Source organism: Calidris pugnax, unplaced genomic scaffold (assembly GCF_001431845.1).
Source record: "Calidris pugnax isolate Ruff unplaced genomic scaffold, ASM143184v1 scaffold248, whole genome shotgun sequence".
Lineage (NCBI taxonomy): Eukaryota > Metazoa > Chordata > Aves > Charadriiformes > Scolopacidae > Calidris > Calidris pugnax.
This window is the reverse complement of record NW_015090965.1, coordinates 280,835-299,032: the sequence shown is the minus strand read 5'-3', so window position 1 is coordinate 299,032 and position 18,198 is coordinate 280,835. Positions and strand designations below refer to the sequence as shown.

At 40.8% G+C, this 18,198-nt stretch overlaps 1 protein-coding gene across 7 annotated transcripts in view; it reads left to right on the top strand.

Moving 5' to 3' along the window:
* The window catches only part of TEAD1 (TEA domain family member 1 (SV40 transcriptional enhancer factor)), a 165,428-nt gene extending 149,738 nt beyond the window's left edge, over positions 1-15,690 (top strand). For 6 of the 7 annotated variants that reach the window (XM_014952570.1, XM_014952569.1, XM_014952568.1 and 3 more), the window contains 3 exons: positions 7,024-7,164; positions 8,716-8,868; positions 9,858-10,549. In XM_014952570.1, the coding sequence (XP_014808056.1) occupies positions 7,024-7,164; positions 8,716-8,868; positions 9,858-9,971 (408 nt within the window). In that variant the 3' untranslated portion in view covers positions 9,972-10,549. Of the gene's footprint in view, positions 1-7,023; positions 7,165-8,715; positions 8,869-9,857 lie in introns of all 7 variants that reach the window. The other variant, XM_014952565.1, reaches the window with a different exon arrangement.
* Positions 15,691-18,198: the final 2,508 nt, after the last annotated feature.

Sequence of the window (18,198 nt, the reverse complement as noted above, 5' to 3'; positions counted from 1 at the left end):
GAATGCAGTGACTCTCATCCCAGGTAGTCAGTGGGAACCAGAGACTGCAGGGACGTCACCCCAGAGACAGGCTTTTACAGAAATAGATAGAAGGGGCTTTACGTGGTATGTTGTGCACTCAGTACTATGGGCAGATAAGGAACAACGTACTAATGATAAGGCACAGGAAATTTGTGTGACAATGATATGAAACCGGAGATTACAGGGATATGAAATGCAAACAAAAATAAAGGTTTTTAAATAAATGTAAAAGTTATTTGCTAGAACAGTGTTGAAGAATTCAGACAAGGCTGCCGAATATCTGCAGATGAAACCTTTCCCTGGTTTGTGCAGATTGAGTGCACAATCCTGCTTCTGTTACCTCAGTCACTAACAAAATAAACCCAATCTATGTAAAACAGTCAGGTATGATTCATACCATCCAATCTTAGTCTGAGTAAGGTCAACATACCTGTTGGTTAGTTTGTACTGGAACTGTTCTCCTGACTTGAGTAAGCGCTGCAGTTTTCTGGTCTTTGAAGTTCTGATTAGCCTATCTAAAAGCTAAGTCAACACGTTGCCTCTATTGGTTTCTTTTATTGGTTGAAGTTCCACTCATATTGATATTTAATGCTATCCCTACTGACTACTCACTACTATTCTTAAATTACCTAGTACTAAATAATATGCGTAGGCCTCCTGCAGGAGTTCAAGCTAAATGATAGATCACACCTCCAGCTCTACCCCAAAATGTCTGTCCGCTGCAGCCTTGGCTAAATTCTTCTGGTTTTGCTAGTTATTTTTCTCTCGTGTTTTGCCTCGGCCCCTGATAGCAAAGTCTGAGGTGGGGATTCTCTTTTGGCATGACTTCTTCATGTAGCCTGCAGTATCTGCAGTGGGTCCGTGCCTCCGTTGGGATCCTGAGTGCTGGTGTAAGCACCTTCCAAAAACGTGGCCATGGGTTTTGTGTCTCGGGCACTGCCAAACGCTCTGTGCCAGGCTTGAACCCTGACTTCTGCAGCTACAGGAACAGTTATGGGAAGTAAATGTGTTGAGAGGAGAGATGTTTTCTAACTAGTGGCACAGGGAAAGAACAGCCGATATAAATTAATATTGGGCTGTCAGGCTTTCTACTGGTCTGATCCACTGGCTTAATTTTAAATGTTTACAGTAGCTTGAACTATTCTTCGAACTGAGGAAAGCTTAGTCAGAGCTGAGTGCAACTCTGAAATAAAGACCCAAACTCATCTGAAGATGCATGGATGATATTAATTAATGTTTAAAATGAATGCTTCTATTTGCAGGAATCTGCAATGCAAACTAGGAGTTTTAGAAAGTAATGCATATTGTAATTAGGGCAAGCTTTTAAAGATGCTTTGAAGTCCTAAACATTTTTGAAATTCAAATGTGGGATGGAAATAAAGGAATCTACACAATAAAGGGGCATTAAATTATGTCCCCCAAAATTTCACTGTTTTATAGATGTAAATATATGCCATAATTAGTGGTAAGTAACATGAGGAGGATGGTTAAGTTTATTCCTATTCTTATTCAAAACAGCTGTGGCATGAAAAATAATGCTCCTTCTCTTTGTGATACACTGGAACAAACAATTTACCCATGTAATCAGTGCTCAGAAATGGCTTGCGCCTGTGGTCTCCTCCCACCCCCTCCTGAATTTATCCCCATGTGTCTCCAGCCGTCTTAAAAGGTGCAGAGATTCTTTGTGCCCTTCATTCACACACGCACACAATTGTGGCTACTGCCTTTATTTTTTCCTTTCTATTTTTACATGTAATTTATATTGCATAATCTAGAATCTTGGATTTCCCTCCGCATCCACACACGCACCCTCGCCAGCTTTGACTGGCAAACGATCTGCAACTCGCAAATGGGCTCTGTAATGTGAATGGGTCTATGGCCAGCATGCAAATGTATGCAAAACAAATTAGATATGGAAGAAAGCAGACATCCATTTTCTTTTCCCCATCACAACCCTCTCGGCGCGGGGAGCTCACGCAGGGCTGGTGGAGGACCCCTTGGCAAATTGATGCGAGGGCATTAGCGCTGGAGGCTGGCTAATGAGAGGAAGGGGCCGAGCAGCTGGGAAGCCGGAGCAGCTTGGCCTGTCCATCACCAGCCCAACCATGTGGCAGAGCTGGACGCGATTCCTGAGCTGCAGTGTAACGCGCGGAGAGACGTGCCAACGGCCCAGATGCTCCCCTTGGAAAAAATTGCTTCACAATTTGGAATCTCCGCTCTTTGATCACTCTTTGGAGAGGAGGAGGGGAGGCGTGATGCAGTCATATGAGTAACACACCTCCCCGCAGTCAGCAGTTGGTAGAAACTATATGTTGTTAATAAGTGACCTTATATATGCTTAATGTTAACTGCTGAATGCCAGTGTAAATTGTTCTGGCCCTCCCCAGATCCCACTGTTTCCAGTAGGTGCTGTTTTCCTTCAGCTCAGCAGGAAGGATTTAGACTCTTCTGGGCAGTTTTTGCTGGAGTTGCTTTTTTGTGAGCCAAAGCTGTTATTATTACACAAGCGCTCTGCCCTCTGCCCCCCGCCTTCAGCACAGAGCTGAGAGCTCTTCTGAACTGAACGGGAAGACTTCTTTTTATATTTATTTTTACTTTTTATTTTGGTTTCAGCCAGCTCTGGTTTGGTGCCTGCTCTGGCACGCTGGCAGAGGCTTTTCCATGCAGCATGTCAGACGCTTGGTACTCTTAATATGTAATATTTTCAGTGCTACCCATTGACAAGATATGCTTTATTAATGAATTAATCATGCTCTTACACAACCACTGTAGATAGCGTGCCAGAAAGCTGAGTGCCTCTCCCACCTCCAAATGCATTCAGCCAATATAAAGCTCAGCTCTTAGAAATAAATCAAAATTAGTTTTACTCTCAAAAGTAAGGAAAAAAAAAGTTGGGTTTTTTTTTCTTAAATTTTATTGATCTTATATTTTAAAATTCAATGAGAAAATGGACCGCTGTTCATCACACGCGATCATGCCTCCATTCAAAAGGTTTTTTATCTGTATATGCTCCAGCTGTATATGCTCATCAACCCTAATTCCTGGGCAGAGCATAGTTGCACGAGAAGCTGTGCAGAAGGGAAGGCTGGTTCCCAGCCCAGGAAGACTCACAGCCTAAGTCTGAAATGCAAGAGAACAGCCAGGGCTGGAGCACCAAGGAAATGATGAGACAGAGCTGGTTGCAGCATGAGAGGCTGCAAGCACAGCACTCCAGGAGCTTTTTGACTGTGGTCACTTTTATTTTTCCACAGGGATCATTGGAAAAGGAAATTATAAGGAGAAGGTTAATTGAGGGTAATAAGATAAATTCCTATATTTCATTTTTGCTATTATTATATTTATCTAGCCTTGCCTCTCCTGTAATGTAGGCAGTGAGTCTCACTAAGTAATGTCTGCCTCCAGAAGCCTCCTTGAACCAGAGCATCCCTGTTAGTTATTTAGCTTGGTTAAAAAAGACCCCAATTAATAGTGATTCCACCACATTTGAAAATTACACCAGCATTTAATTGCCATCAGGGTTGCCAGCCTTTGTTTTGTTTCTCATTTAGCTTTTGCGTAGCTTTAGCTTTCTGTCTTTTAATGTCCTTTTCTGCGAGATTTAATCTATCAGAAGACTCTTCCCCATGTAGCAACTTGTAGGCTATGACAAAGTCTATGGAAAAACTTCCCTTGGAAAAAGTAAGTAGATGGAGTTTCATTAGTCACTCACTACAAAGGATGTTTTCCAGACCTGAAATCATTCTTGTAACTCTTTTCTGAACACTTTCCAATTTTCCAACATCCTTTCTAAAATGTAGACACAAAAACTGAGATCAATATTGTAGTAAGGATCCCGCTAAAACTGAATACCAGGGTAACACATCCCCTTATTCCTGCTCACAGCTACATCTGCAGCTCTCACAGCCACAGCAGTGCCCACTTTTAGCATGGCCTTTTTTGGTTTGTGGGGTTTTTTTCTTTTTAAATATTCTCATACCTTTTGGGGTTTTTTTGGACGGGGTGGAATCCTCTGAATTTTAATTCGAACCAATTTTCATCAGTTCAAGGAATACAATTTAACTTTTCGGTGTATGTGTATGACTTACTATGTAAAGCCATAACAATATAATTAGCAAATCCTTCACTATCTTTTTTTAACTACAAAGTTTTGTATTTTGCTGGAAGTGATCATCTTTCCTTCTTTTCAAAAAGTATTCAGCATGGAACAAAGCTTTCAGCCCCTGGTTCAGAATACTGCCCTGACATGACAGTCCTCTCTTTGCAATGGTACCCGCTCCTTCCCAGTGGTCATGGGCTCGGCCTCTGGGGCAAGATTTCTTTCAGTATGTGAGAACAGACAAAATTCTTTCAGTATTAAAAAAGGCTTTGGTGAAGCCTTCATCTAAGGGTATTTGCTGTTGCCAACTCTTACAATTTTTATGTTGTTGTTACGCTTTTTGGAGGAGTCTTAAAGCTTCAGCCCTCAGCAGTTTGTAATTAGTTGAACATGAAAACTGTTGTTTAAAAGGAAAATTTGGTCTTTCCTTGAAGACACAGTTGTTGTGTGCTAGACTCAAAAAAAATCAGAGCAAATTAAGCAAATAATGATCGTTCACACCTATATTATCATCATGGGGCTTTTGCAACAACGTCGTGATTGCGTAAGAGTAAATCATGACATTTGAGTGATAAATTCAAGGATTCCTTATTCAAACATCAGAACCCCAGCCTGTATTTTTTGAGTACACAGGACTCCTGGTGATTTCAGCAAGAGTTGGAAGAGCTGTGGGAGTGATCAACAGGGTGCCAGATGGCCACATGTGTTATTTTTCCAGGTTAAATGTCAGCATGCAAATACAACAATTAGATTTTTTTGTCAGTGGGCTTCAATATCAGAAGGCAGCGGATAAAAAGTTATTCTAATTTTTTAACTCTGTGTTGCTATTGCAGCTTGAAGTATAAGGTCTGTGCAGCTGACCCTTTTAACAATGAGAGATTGCGAGGAGCAGTTTAGTTATTTAGCCCATATCTGAAAGGAAAAAAAATATGTTTTGATAGCAAAATTGTAATTGTGGTAGCAGCAGGAATAACCACTTTTTAAGAGATTACTAGTCGTACTATGAGAGGAATAACCACTTTTTAAGAGATTACTAGTAGTACTATGAGTATTATTATTATTATTATTAACAGTGTAATAATAAACAGAAATGCCTGTTCAGAGATGCCGGCGCGGCAGCCGTGGCGTGGCTGGTGCCTGCGCTGCAGCTTGTCGTGTGGAGCTGTTTGTGGTGGTTGGGTCTCCAGCCAGCTGTGACGGCAAATTGCTTATTTACTGTGAGCTCGGAACCATTTCTTACAGCTCACTGCGAACACTCTGCTTCAGATGTACATTAAACATTAACTGCTGACCTCATGCAAAACATGTGCAAGAAGCAAGGTGTAATAGCGATAGGATTTCTTTGTGTTATGCAAAATACGTGACTATAGGGCTGTTTGTGTTACTGTGTGGAAACCTCAGGAGACTTCTCCACTGATTAATTTACCAAAGCCAGCCTGAAATAATCTTAGACCTGTGTCTTCTCCCTACCACAAACTAGCTCAGTATGTGCTATTATCAGCATATTGCCTCAGAATGTTGTACCACAAATAAGGGCTGTAGACACTAAGTAGAATTAATGAGTTGTTGCCTAGTTAAAAATTAAATAGCAGTTACAAATGACCTGAACTGTAGTGGAGGCAGGTTTATAAATGTTCCACACTAGCTAGTAAATAAACATACCTGGAAACTGAGTTTTTAAAAAGTGTTAAGGTAGACAGGAAAGTACCTGTCACAATGTTTGTGTTACATTTCTATATTGGCAACAAAAACAAGCAGAGCTAGATTTGCAAGTGAAACAGCTGCGAAAGTGTGTTTCCCTGCTGAAATGCTCATCTCGACGTTAAAAATTCAGACAACCCTTAGATGTTACGCTGCTGTAGCTGATCAGCTCTTTCCACATAAAAAGAAAACCCTGCCCACTCTCCTTGGGCACCAAAGATGTCAGCAGAACTAATGCCTGAATCAACAAATCCAGCTGTGGATATCCCTAGACTGTGCCTGTGTCCATATTAGTGCTCTTTTAATTTGAGGGCTTTTGAAAATGGATTCATGATGACAAAGAGCACAGTGGCAGAACAGCTTCAGTGCTGCTGGGGAGGCCAGATTCAGCATGTGACCTGTGCTGTTGCTTTGTAGCCAAATTAATCATGCTGTGCACAGGACTTGGATTGGGATATAAATAATTAAAGGTAGCACGGTTCCTCTCTTGATCCTGCAAGGCTCATTCTCTGAGAGATAGATATTAAAGGCAGCTGGATAGTTGTTCAGGCTGCAGAGAAATGCTGAAAGAAATGAAATAGTTCCAGTAATGTTTTCTGGGTGCGGTAGGCACGGCTCGGTGCGCACAGGGCTCACGTGAAGCCTGGGAGATGCGTCACCCAGCTCCACCAAGCCCAGCATTCTGCTGAATCAGGGCCATATGGCTTGACAGAGCCTTATCAGAGATCGATGCCCGTGTTGCGCAGCTGTCTCCCTTTGCCTGAGGATTTCGTTGCTTTAAGAAAGGAAAAGTGAGTGAACTGTGGCCCCTGGGGAGCGGGATGGCTCGGTTGCATGGGAGGCTGCAGGGCAGGTTCCCTCCGGAGGAGCCAGCTTGGAGCCAGGATCCTTGCAGGTGATCATTCCCTTTGCTCCAGGGACTTCATCAGCTCTCTGCCAGACAGGAACGTCACCTGTAGCCCAGGGAAATACTGGGTTGTCTTTTGTTGTTAAAAGTTTGAAGAAATTGCTGCTTCCCTGAGGTCTTTACTGCAACAATTAGGCAGGTACTTTCCTGACAGACTTTTTTCACTGTCTCTGTTGTCACTATAAAACTCCCCCCTTTCTTATTTCTGAACAAGAACGGTGAGCTAATTACAGCTTACGCTGCTGACATTGTCAAATGAAAAATAAAATCTTCAACATCTATTACCTTTTCCCAACAGGCTGACTTAAACTGCAACATTCAAGATGATACAGGAGCGTTTTACGGAGTCACTAGTCAGTACGAGAGCTCAGAAAACATGACAATCACCTGTTCCACCAAAGTCTGCTCATTTGGAAAGCAAGTAGTAGAAAAAGTAGAGGTGGGTGTTGTGATGGGATGAGTGGAATGACTCATGGTTCCCTTTCATTTTAATTAGGTTTTTTTCTCTCTTGTCTTTACTTTACTCTTATCTGTCTTTTCCTTCCTTTCTGTAATCCTTCCTGAAACAGTATTTTCCTTCCCATACGTGTTTGGGTTCATTTTATACCACTGTGTAAATGGTGACACTACAGTTAAGCCTAGTTACCTGTTGCTTTGGAGACCCTCCTCCACCCTGCCGGTGGCACCCTTTGGTGAGGAACCTGCAGGTGACATCAGGGCCACTTCTTCCATCACCTGGTAGGAAAGAGCCAAAAAATGGTTTTGCTCCCATTTCCAAACACTTGGCCAGCCACGTAGCCTGCTTGGAACCGTACTGCAGTAACGAGCTACCCTCTGTCACCTGGATCTCTTAGGTGTTTTAAAGCCATGGATGGTGTGCTACGTTTCATCTATACCCATGCTTTTTATTATCTTCTGTGCTTTCCTCAGTCACCAGCAGCTTTTGAATGCAAAGTTGCATAATTTCTTACCATGCAGGGTCCTTTAGTTATTTTTCACCTTTTCTAAGCACGGAACTGTATGGCATGGGCAGGTTGGTTTATTCTACTGCAGCTATTTATCCTGTCTTCTGTGTACTAGGCCCCACACCTGTTGGCTGCAACACAGGTTTTGTGCAGGACTTTTAGCCTAGAGCTGCAGGTCAAGCCTTTACAGATGTCTTGGTCACTGTTCATGTCCTTCTTATACAAAATACAGTTTCTGTGCATGGTGACCATAGAAAAGTTTTCCATCATTTCCATTATCCCAAGCTTAGAGAAAGTCAAAAACCCCAACATGGCACTGGGTGTACCTGAGGGGAGTAATTGGTAGCTGGGCAGCAGGAGTCCAGGAGTCACCGCCTTAGAATCATAGAATCATAGAATCATTCAGGTTGGAAGAGACCTTTGGGATCATCGAGTCCAACCATCTACCCTACTCTACAAAGTCCTCCCCTACACCATGTCCCTCAGTACCCCATCTAAACGTCCCTTACCCCCCTTCAGCTCCCTGGGGAGCCCCCACAATCTAAATCAGTCTGATTTTCTGCCGACTGTAGTCTTGCATCTTTCTGTAACTCATAAACTGCCTATTAAATCATGCAATAATATAGCTGTGTTTATATGTGTATATTTATGCATAAATACATAAGCTTATTTTTGGTGTTCCCTTTGCAGACAGTTGCCTCAAAACTAAAATCATCCTACCACAAAGTTTTCTGCTTAGTTCATTTTCACTTGAATTGGATTTACCTTTGTGTGATCCTCATCTGTCCAGCTTTTTAATTCATAGGTTAGAGAACAAGTAGTGATATTATTACTTAATAATTAAGGGCCTTGAATTTTTAGCAAGGCACTGCATAGCTCAGGCAGGGAGTTAGCAAGTAAGTGTGTGTGTGAGAGCCACTTTCTCTTTTTTTTCCTGTCTACACAAAGAAAAAAAAATAGTACTCACTTTTTTGCTATTTCTGAATTATCTTTCTTATTCTAAATATTTTTTTTTTTTTTTTTAGACTGAATATGCAAGGTTTGAGAATGGCCGATTTGTGTACAGAATAAATCGCTCTCCAATGTGTGAATACATGATCAACTTCATACACAAGCTGAAGCATTTACCGGAGAAATACATGATGAACAGCGTGTTGGAAAATTTTACAATTTTATTGGTATGGACTCACTTTTTATTTTTCCATTCTTTTTCTGGGCTTTGTATGTCTTGCTTAACTTGTAATACTTAGAACCAGTTTCCGAAACCTTTAGTCACATTGCTTACTAAACAAACCATCCCATTGACTTCAGAGCAATGCTCCTGGAGTTGTGCACTGCAGACGCTAAGGATGAAAAGGCTCAGCTGGTTGAGAACATGAACAAACATCTTTGTTACTTTCCAAAAATTCAGCTTACCTCTCTCTTTTTTTCTTAATGCAAGTCTCTATTTGGTGTTTATAGCAAGCCTGAGGCAGTAACTTTGAACAGTCCCATTCATCTAATGTGTTCTTACCGAGATGCCAGTTGTAATAATACTGCAAATGTCAGTGGTGTTAATTAGTTCTTGGGCAAGGCCAGCATGCAGTAATGGCTACACCCAACAGGTGATCTAAAGCACAAGGAATGGTCCAAATAGTAGCCTTCAAGCCAGTTTCATGCCGTTTCCCTGCTTGCTTTCAGTGTGGCTCTGCAGTGGCACCTCAGCAAAGCACTTAGAGCCACGCTCCGCTGGTGGTACGTAGGATTTGGGCAGGCCCAGGGGCTGGCAGCATGCAGGAGAGGTAGGGCTGTGAGTACAGAGCCACCTCCGCCTTGTGCAGCGAACACAAGGTGACAAGCGTTCCCTGGTTTCCCTTTGCTGGAGCAGGGTTCCAGCTGGGGAGAGCTGAGCCGAGACCCCATGGTGGTGGCTCGTGGTCCAGCAGCCGGGGTGGGATGAACCTCAGTGCCCTCCACCAGGAGCTCCAGCCCCACAGCCCGGCCCCAGGGCACAGGGGGTGAGTGCAGTCACCCAGCCCAGTTCAAAGTGCCCAAGAGGGAGCGAGAGGACACAGATTTCAAAGTCACATCTGAAGATTGGCTTCAATTAAGCCAGTCGTTTCTTGTTTTGACCCTGGTGTTTCCAAGTTTGTAATAAACCGTCTGCCTCTTCCTTCCCCTCAAACAGGTTGTGACAAACAGGGATACACAAGAAACCCTGCTCTGCATGGCTTGTGTATTTGAAGTGTCGAACAGCGAACATGGAGCACAGCATCACATCTACAGGCTTGTAAAGGACTGAGCAGTTATTTATATATACACTTCATTTCACTTCTTTATCAAAACACAGACTGTAAACCTCAACACTAAGTGGCAGTGCCTCTGGCCCAACTTTCACCCACATTTTTCTAAATCCTGTTTTAGTGAAGTCATTTTTAATGTGTTCATATATAATTGTAGCTGTGAAATTCTGGTACAGTTGTAAAAATTATTTCTAAAACTTAAGTGTTCTTCAAATTTGTAAACCACAGTTCTTTGGGAAGACTGTATTTAAGAACCTGACGCCTCTGTCTGTGGAGGCCTATTTTTAATTCTGATAGAAAAATGTATGACAGAGCATTTGCCATGGAAAAAAACTGACAGCATTTATAAGAATTTATTTTGGGTTTTTTTCCAACATGAAATACTTGTTTTACGATGCAAGTGAAATTGAAATGAACCTTTAGCTATAACTGTAAATGAGTACACAAAGTTAATAACCTTTATAGAATTATCTTTGTAACTAATTAGGGTGGAAGATATGGACGAATGTAATTCACTAAATTATTTTTTAAAATGAAAGCATTTTTCTGTTTGAAACCAAATGAAAAATATAGCCTTAAGAAATGCCTGATAGAAACAGACAGGTCCTAAAATTAGGCAAATTTTGTATTTTTTTCTCAACGCTAAAACTAATCTTCTAATCCATTAAACTTTCAAACAGGTATTGCAGAGAAAGAAAACATCATCCCTTATCCCTAACATATCTAGTGTATTTTAAAAGAGTATAAAGTTGTATTGTACTAATATGAAAATCTGATTATTTAATGAAAAAGATGGCTCATTTTGCAATAAGTAGGTAAATACTGAAGATTTAGACTTGCATTATATGTAGTCTTGTGTGTGCAGTTATATTTTATATGGACAACTATGTTTTCTAATAAGTTGAACGAAAAACTTTCAACTCTGAAATTAACAGATGAATGGAAACAACTGACATTGCAACAGCATTGAGTAATTTGTAAACTGAAAGCAAAACACTAATGTGTTTGAAAGAAGAACACATACAACTCTGAAAGGATCAACAGCTTTAATATCTATGAGGCGCTAGAAAATCACAACCAACATCGGGCAAAGATTGGAAAAATGGAGATTTTTTTTTTTTTTTTCCTCCTTTTCCTCTTTATCATGGTGCTCCTAGATCTCTCCCAGTTGTCTCTCCGGTTCCAACTGGCAAAGATGTTTTTCTGAAACAAACATGTACGTACCACATGGGGGTCTGATGTCCTTTTGCATCCAGATGTGGTAGCATTCATCCTTCTGATCTATTCAGGGAAGACTCCAGGAAGTGAAATCTACAGCTGGAGATATTTTAATACTGTAAGGATTCAAACCATGGCTGTGAGTGATGGGCTGAGGTACGCACAGGTGAGAGGAGCAGTCTCAGCCCTGCTGGCCACACCGGGGCCTGTTGCTCAGTGTGTCTTCTGCTGCACACCCAGCGCGGCCCCGCAGCTGCTCAGGCAGCAGTTGTTTCAGCAGGTGCTGGGCCAGCAGCAGAACATTTGTCTGCAAGGCTGAGAGCTGCCCAGCCAAGCACAAGCCACCTTGAACACCAGTCACGAGGTGTCAGCAAAGGGGGGCTCTTGGGAGGGTCTTTTGCAGTCCTGAATCAGAGAGGTTAATGTTTAGCAGATTCCTCCTCCCCGCCCTTGGACCGTGTGTGCCCATGCACAAGTACATTTACTTCCAGGTACAGTGCTGTAGTCTTCAAAAAAGCCAGTCTTAATTTTTTTCTCTTTTTGCATCTGTTTGAATTGCCCGTTGGGAATTGCCTAGAGGAGGTAGTGGGTTCCTGTACGTCTGCATGGGATGAGGGTCATCCCTAACACTGGTGAGGACTCAGAGGACACTAGAAAGATCCCCGAGGGGAAGGGAGACTGCCTAAATTCCTTAGCCTGCCCCTGATCTAACTCGAGTGGGTGGACGAGTGCTGTGATGTCTAGCTGTTACCTGCCTGTGGATATTAGGGCTGATGATCTTTCAGTTTATATTCCGTGAACGGAACAAAGAAATATGTCCATGGTAAGGTCTCTTTTAACACTCATTTTTAACACTAATAATCACATCAGGAAAAGCACTGCATTGTAACAGCCTAACGGTAGCCCTTTATTCTAAGCACTTGGTGTTACAAGTCAAAAACTACTTTTTTTGTTTTATTTTGTTCTAAAGTTGTCTTTTATTTAGGGTTTGAATTGTGGTTTTGGTGATTTTATTATTATTTTTTTAATAACAAGCAAACTCTTTGAGGCATATAAAGTATTGTAAGTCAATTTGCAAAACCAGGTACATTTTTTTAATAGAATCTGGCACACTACATATGCCATAACTATAGGGTATAAAAAGTCACAATGTTTATTGGTGTTCACATATGTAATATTAGGGAAACTGTTTCCATTGTCTTTTCTTTACAATTCTGTAAATGGTCCATACCCTGTATATGTTAATTCTTAAAAGCCTTAATCCTTCAACTGTTCAGTGTGGGGTGTGTAGTCCAACAGGCTGCCTGTAAACTGTGAGCTCTTTTGTAAGCTGGAAGTACTTATCTTGTTACTGTTACTTTTTTGTAGGAACCTTTTAATTGAGAGCTGCCAAAGCATTACAATATGCAGTGCCTTAGCATTATATTAGAAGTACCTTTAGCCTCTTAACATAAATTTTATATATTGTTTTATTAATTGGTTCCATTTTTTAAAATATCTGTATTTTTTCCCCCAGAAACCCTCTTTGACTGCTTGGTCTAAACCAACCTATTGTACAAGTCAGTCCCATTACTGCGCAGTTAAGTGTCTATACCAAAAGAAAAGGTTACAGATTCTTAGTTTTCCGTGAAAAGTGAATTGTATTAATAAATGCTGCCTTTTTAAATTTCATGACCAAATAATTAATTGTGACTCTTCTGCACTCCAGCATGAAAGTGCCTTTGGTTTGAAATTCCAGCTTAGAAAAGTGCTGCCATAATAATGACAATTTGTAGAGAGACCAAAAATATTTAGTTATCACCGTAATGCCTTTGGTTTATTGGAATAAGTTGAATCTACAGGCCTCCATTCACAAAAGAGCACCATTTATAGCAAAGTAATTTTGCTAATGATCAACCTGCTGAAGAATAATCTACTGTTTGCCATTTCTGACAGCACTGCAAACCAGCAACTGATTTTTCTGTGATATGAAAATGAAAATGATTCACATTTATATTCTCTTCATCCAGTTGTGCACCTGCATAATGAGAGATCCGTACACTGCAGAAGTTCAGACAGTGGACAAATGTGACTTTATTGTTCTCCTCTAATAATATTTCAGTATCTGTGAAGATTTTTTTTGTTTAGACAGAAGATTTTGTTTACAAAGTTGTGCATGCTGAACGTCAGATGCATAAACCGATGAACACGGAGAACAGACAATAGGTAGGGTAAAATGCAATCGTGTGTTTTTAAGCATTGAAATGTTGAGTGTGAGCGTTGTAGATGAAGGTGCTGTTAGAGAAACTCTGGCCAGCACGATTCAAAACACAGGGTTGTTTTGTTTTGTTTATCTCCCAGATGATGTCTTGGAAAAAAAAAAAAAAATTAGCTCCTCTTAGTAATGTGTCTGTATTTGATACCTTCTGTGAACGGGGGCCATACTGTACACGACAACTAAAATTGATGGGAAGAGGAGCAAGATTTTAAGAAAATGATGTTAGAAAGAACAAATATCAGCAAAACCAAAAGCTGTCAGAGGGATAATATAGTTGTGAATACAATTTTAACTTGATTTTTAAAGTATTTGATGAAAACTAAGATTAACTTTTTATATATAGAAATATTGTGACACTGTGTGGTAAATATTGTGATAATTCAAGTTCCCTGTCTCTAAAATATTATTTTTGTTATTCCTTCAAGGTCTAAATCTCACTTACCTCTGTAAGACAAGCAATCCTGTTGAACTCAATGAGACTGAGGTAGGGAAAAGACACTTTTGCCCCACAAGTAGAGCATATATCTTCAGTTATTACCAAACGTTTCAGCTGTACTAAATATTTGTGATAGACTACACTTCTGTCTCATTAAAATGTTAAAATAAGCATAATGGTACCATTTGGGGCTGTTAAAAATTACTACTAACAAATGTAGTTTTACTTACTTGAATTCCAAAATGATTTTCTTTAGGTACTGCACCACTATTTTGAAGGAATTGCAGATCTAATGCCTGTTTCTCACTTTCCCTTTCTACCGCAGCTACAGCTCGTTAAGTTTGGCAGTAGCTTCTTCCGTTAGAACCTGCACGGTGTAGGCTATTGGGAATAATGAAGGGTGTACATTAATGTTGAATGTGAGTAACCGGCCCGTTCCAGGCGGATACAACATTTGACGTACTGATCCATATCTATTTATTTTTCCACTGCAAGTCCTAGGGCGTGCTTGCTTTCCGAAAGAGTTCCCCCTATAGTGTTCCCAGATGACTCGCTCACTCATACTGAGGAACCTTGTGTCCCCCCTGTACTTGCCCGCACCGATGGGCGCACCCGCTCACACGGCGCAGGTGGGTAATAGAGTCCAGTTTTGTACTTTTCTCAGGATGATCTCTTTTCCCCCTCTTATCTTTCATAGCGAGATGTTTAGCCCCCTAAAAAAAGATTGAGGCTGGATAAGTCAAAGTACAAGAAACACTTTAGACATCTTCATCTTTTAACTTTTCAGGTCATTCTTGCTGAGATCATGTAATTAGTTTTAGTGTGTAAATTAAATCTTAAATGCACTCAGTTGACTAAAAGGAGATGGATCCCTGTTACCTCCTTACAGAATATGTGTTTTTGTTTTTGTTATGTTTTGTTTTATGGGCCTCTGATTCAGGCTCATGACTGCAGACAAAAAATACAATATGTGCCTGAAAAAAAAAGACAAAAGAATTTTATAACATTGAAAGCCTGAATAGCCTTTAATTCTTCAGTACATTTTATGTAAAACAGGTTGGGTTTTTGTTTTGTTTTGGGGTTTTTTTGCCATGTGCATTTGTTCACATTTGTAAATGACTTAATGGAATTCTCACTTTATGTTTATTTGTGTAATGTGTATAAAATGGGTTTGTGACTTAAGCATATTCATATATGGTCAGTGGTTACTTTAATATTGTACTGCTGCTGGTAACTTTTGATGTAGAACTTGCCTTTTGATGATAAAGTACCTCTAGGTTAGACAGGGAGGGAAGGCTCTTTGAAAAAAGTGAATGTTCTCCAATGTTTTCTTAACATATTTGCAGAAGCTTTCAAAAGGAGTTTCAGTCAAACCTCTTGGCAGTACAGTATTCTTGTATTTGTTATTGTCTGTGTGTAGGTACTGGTACCTTTTTTTGTTTAAAATGTTTTAAGTGTTGGCTTTAAAGTGAATTTATCTTTAGTATGATAGTAATATGAAAATTATAGGTTTTGTGTGCAGAGAATTTTTTTATAAAGTGCTTTGTAAAAAAAAAAAAATGTATTCTAGCTTTCGCGGTACATATGTGTGATAACTTTAATATCCATGACAGTTAAGTGCAATTATTTCATCACTCTAAAAATGCTATTTTTGTGTCGGTTACTGCAGGTGTTTTCATGTCTTTGCAAAGTGACACATTTTGATGCCTTCTTGATAAAGTGGTAGAATTTTTGTAGCTTTCTAGAAACTTTGTATTCATACAGTATCGATTGAAAATAAAGAAAATGAAAGTGTTTTGTGCATTTATCTTAATCTCTTACCTCAATCTCCTTTTAATATTGGGTGCGACTTTCAAAAGCGGTTTCCAAAGAAGCACAAGGCCAGACTTGCAGGAGTATCTGTGCACCTCCCTAAGGTGCGAGGGACATCCAGCAGGATTTACAGAAACCTGTAGGGATGGCACTGAAGGCTGGCACATCTGGGAGCCTTCTTCAGCAAGGAGTCCACACGCTTCCTGGCATTTTATCAGTGAGAAACGTGACTGCCTCCAGCTCGTGTGTCTTCCTAAAGGAGCAGTGGTGGATTTTTTTGACACATCATTTAAGCCATACTGTTTTAATGGGAAAAGTCACCCATCCTGCTTTATTGCAGCAGCAGGAATGTCCTATTCAGAATCTTATATAATGAATGGTATGAAATACATCACTAACTTGGCAACTAGAACTGATCGAGGAATACTTTAGTTACTGAGGTTGAGATGTTTTTTTCCAGGACACTGTGCTCTGTAGAACTGAGGTCCTGATAATGTGCCATTTTAAAGAGATTGATTTCTAGTTTTTCTTAAACCACTTGCCCCTCAGCTCACAGCTGTACCTGATATGATTGAGGGGATGAAACAGGATCAGCTCGCCCGCCGCATTCACAAAGTGAACCCACCTAGCTAGGAAAAGAAAAGAAAAAAAGAGAGTAAGAGGGATATCCTGGATCGACTGATATCAATGGGAACATGAACAGGACTTGGCAGAGAAAAAAAAAAAAAGTACATCTGGCTCATCTTCTGCTTCAAAAGGAGAGCAGTGGCTTTTGAATAAACCACATGCGCCTCCCACACACCCCAATTCTCCTTTTGGGTGGCAGATGTTCCACTGCCATTTTTAAAATGCCAGCAGAGCACCCCCCATGCGCAAGATGAATGGGTTGAGAACAACGCACAGGCATCGTCTGTTTTGACCCTGTTTTCTCTTCTTTGTTCCCCATTAAGTAGACGGCTTCAGCCCTTTGAAGTGGGTTAGCTGTTTCAGAAGCAACCTGCTTCTTAATTAAGGTTCTGCTTCTTAATTAATTTAGGTTAAGGAACCATAAATCCTCCACCTTTGGGAAAAATGTCGTGCAGCAGTTCAGGTTGGGAGGCCCCATGTAACGTCACACCATTAGTGTATGAACAAGCTGCATTCAGCAGAACCAACGGCCTCTCCCTGACTGAGTTTACGTGAGCGCGGCAGCACGGACAGGGCCTGCAGGAGACAGACCAGTTACTGTGTGCCATTTGATGAAGTGCAGAATGATGAGCTCTACGTGGTCCATGGACTTTTCTGCGGATTTTTTTTTTTTTTTTTAAAGATGCAGCCTATTTGACATGACAAATACAGAACACATTTACTGCTCACAAACCCAAGAGTTAAAAGGAGGGTTTGGAGCTAAGCAGTGTGTTAGCAGATGTCTATAGTTCCCCCATGCAGCCCTCGCTGTTCATCCCAACCCTGACCTTTCACAGCCTTACTATTGTTGTCTGGGGCCCTTTGAGCAGAAACAGCTGAACAATCTGTCACACCAGGCATAGCTTAGCAATGTTCATAAATAATTACCTACCTTGTAGAGAGGTGTGACCCTTAATTGGTTAATGGTAGTAAACTGTTATATGATTGCTGTTGCTTCGTGAGAGCTAGAGCTGTGCTGGAGACACTAGAAACTTGGTGAAGGTGGGAAGGGCAGGAGGGAGTGGGTCAGGAGACTGTACTAGAAGTGGAGGGAAAAAGAAAATTATACAAACCCAGAGTGCAAGGGACTGTGAAAAAATGACTAGCAGGGTATTGCTTTTCAAAGAAAATGAAAAGCTGAGGGCAGGAGAAAATAGGAAGAAAGAAGGAAAAGGATGATTTGAAGACCACCACCAAAGCCCATCAGAAGAGGAAAGGAGAACTAAGACTCAGAAAAAGGCTACAGAAGAACAGACAAATATCTGCCCCATTCACCTTCTAGGCCAGTGAATAGAATTGGTTTGGGTTTGGGGTTTTTTTCCCCTCCTGTGTTGCTTTTTATTAACCCTTTCCAGTTTTGGTACACATCCTCCTTAAGCTTAGGGGAAAGGCCTGCTGTAGGCCTCCGTTCTTACGTACCTCACTGTGGAGAATCAATAACGGCCAATCCCTGGACCGATCTCCATTTATCCAGCACTTTTCTCAAGCCGTCTTCCTTCCATAAGTGTGTGGTTTTGTATGCACACACAGAGTCCATTATAGGTTTAGGTTGATGAATTTCAAATATGTTGCTTTCTGTGCACCTCATTCTGTCCTAGAAGTGAGAGTATAAACATGTAACCTTGACATTATTAAATTGGAGCAGAAAGCAAAAAAAAAAAAAAAATTTTTTTTTCATTATTCTGCTTCCAAACATTTTTATCAGCTGTTAGATCTGTCCACATGCAGGGAGAAGTTTTGGATCCTTCAGCATTATAGCTTTTCCTGAACTCTGGTAGAGTCAATGTCCCACCAAGGATGGTGACTGGGGCCATCAGAGGAAATGGTGCAGGAGCCA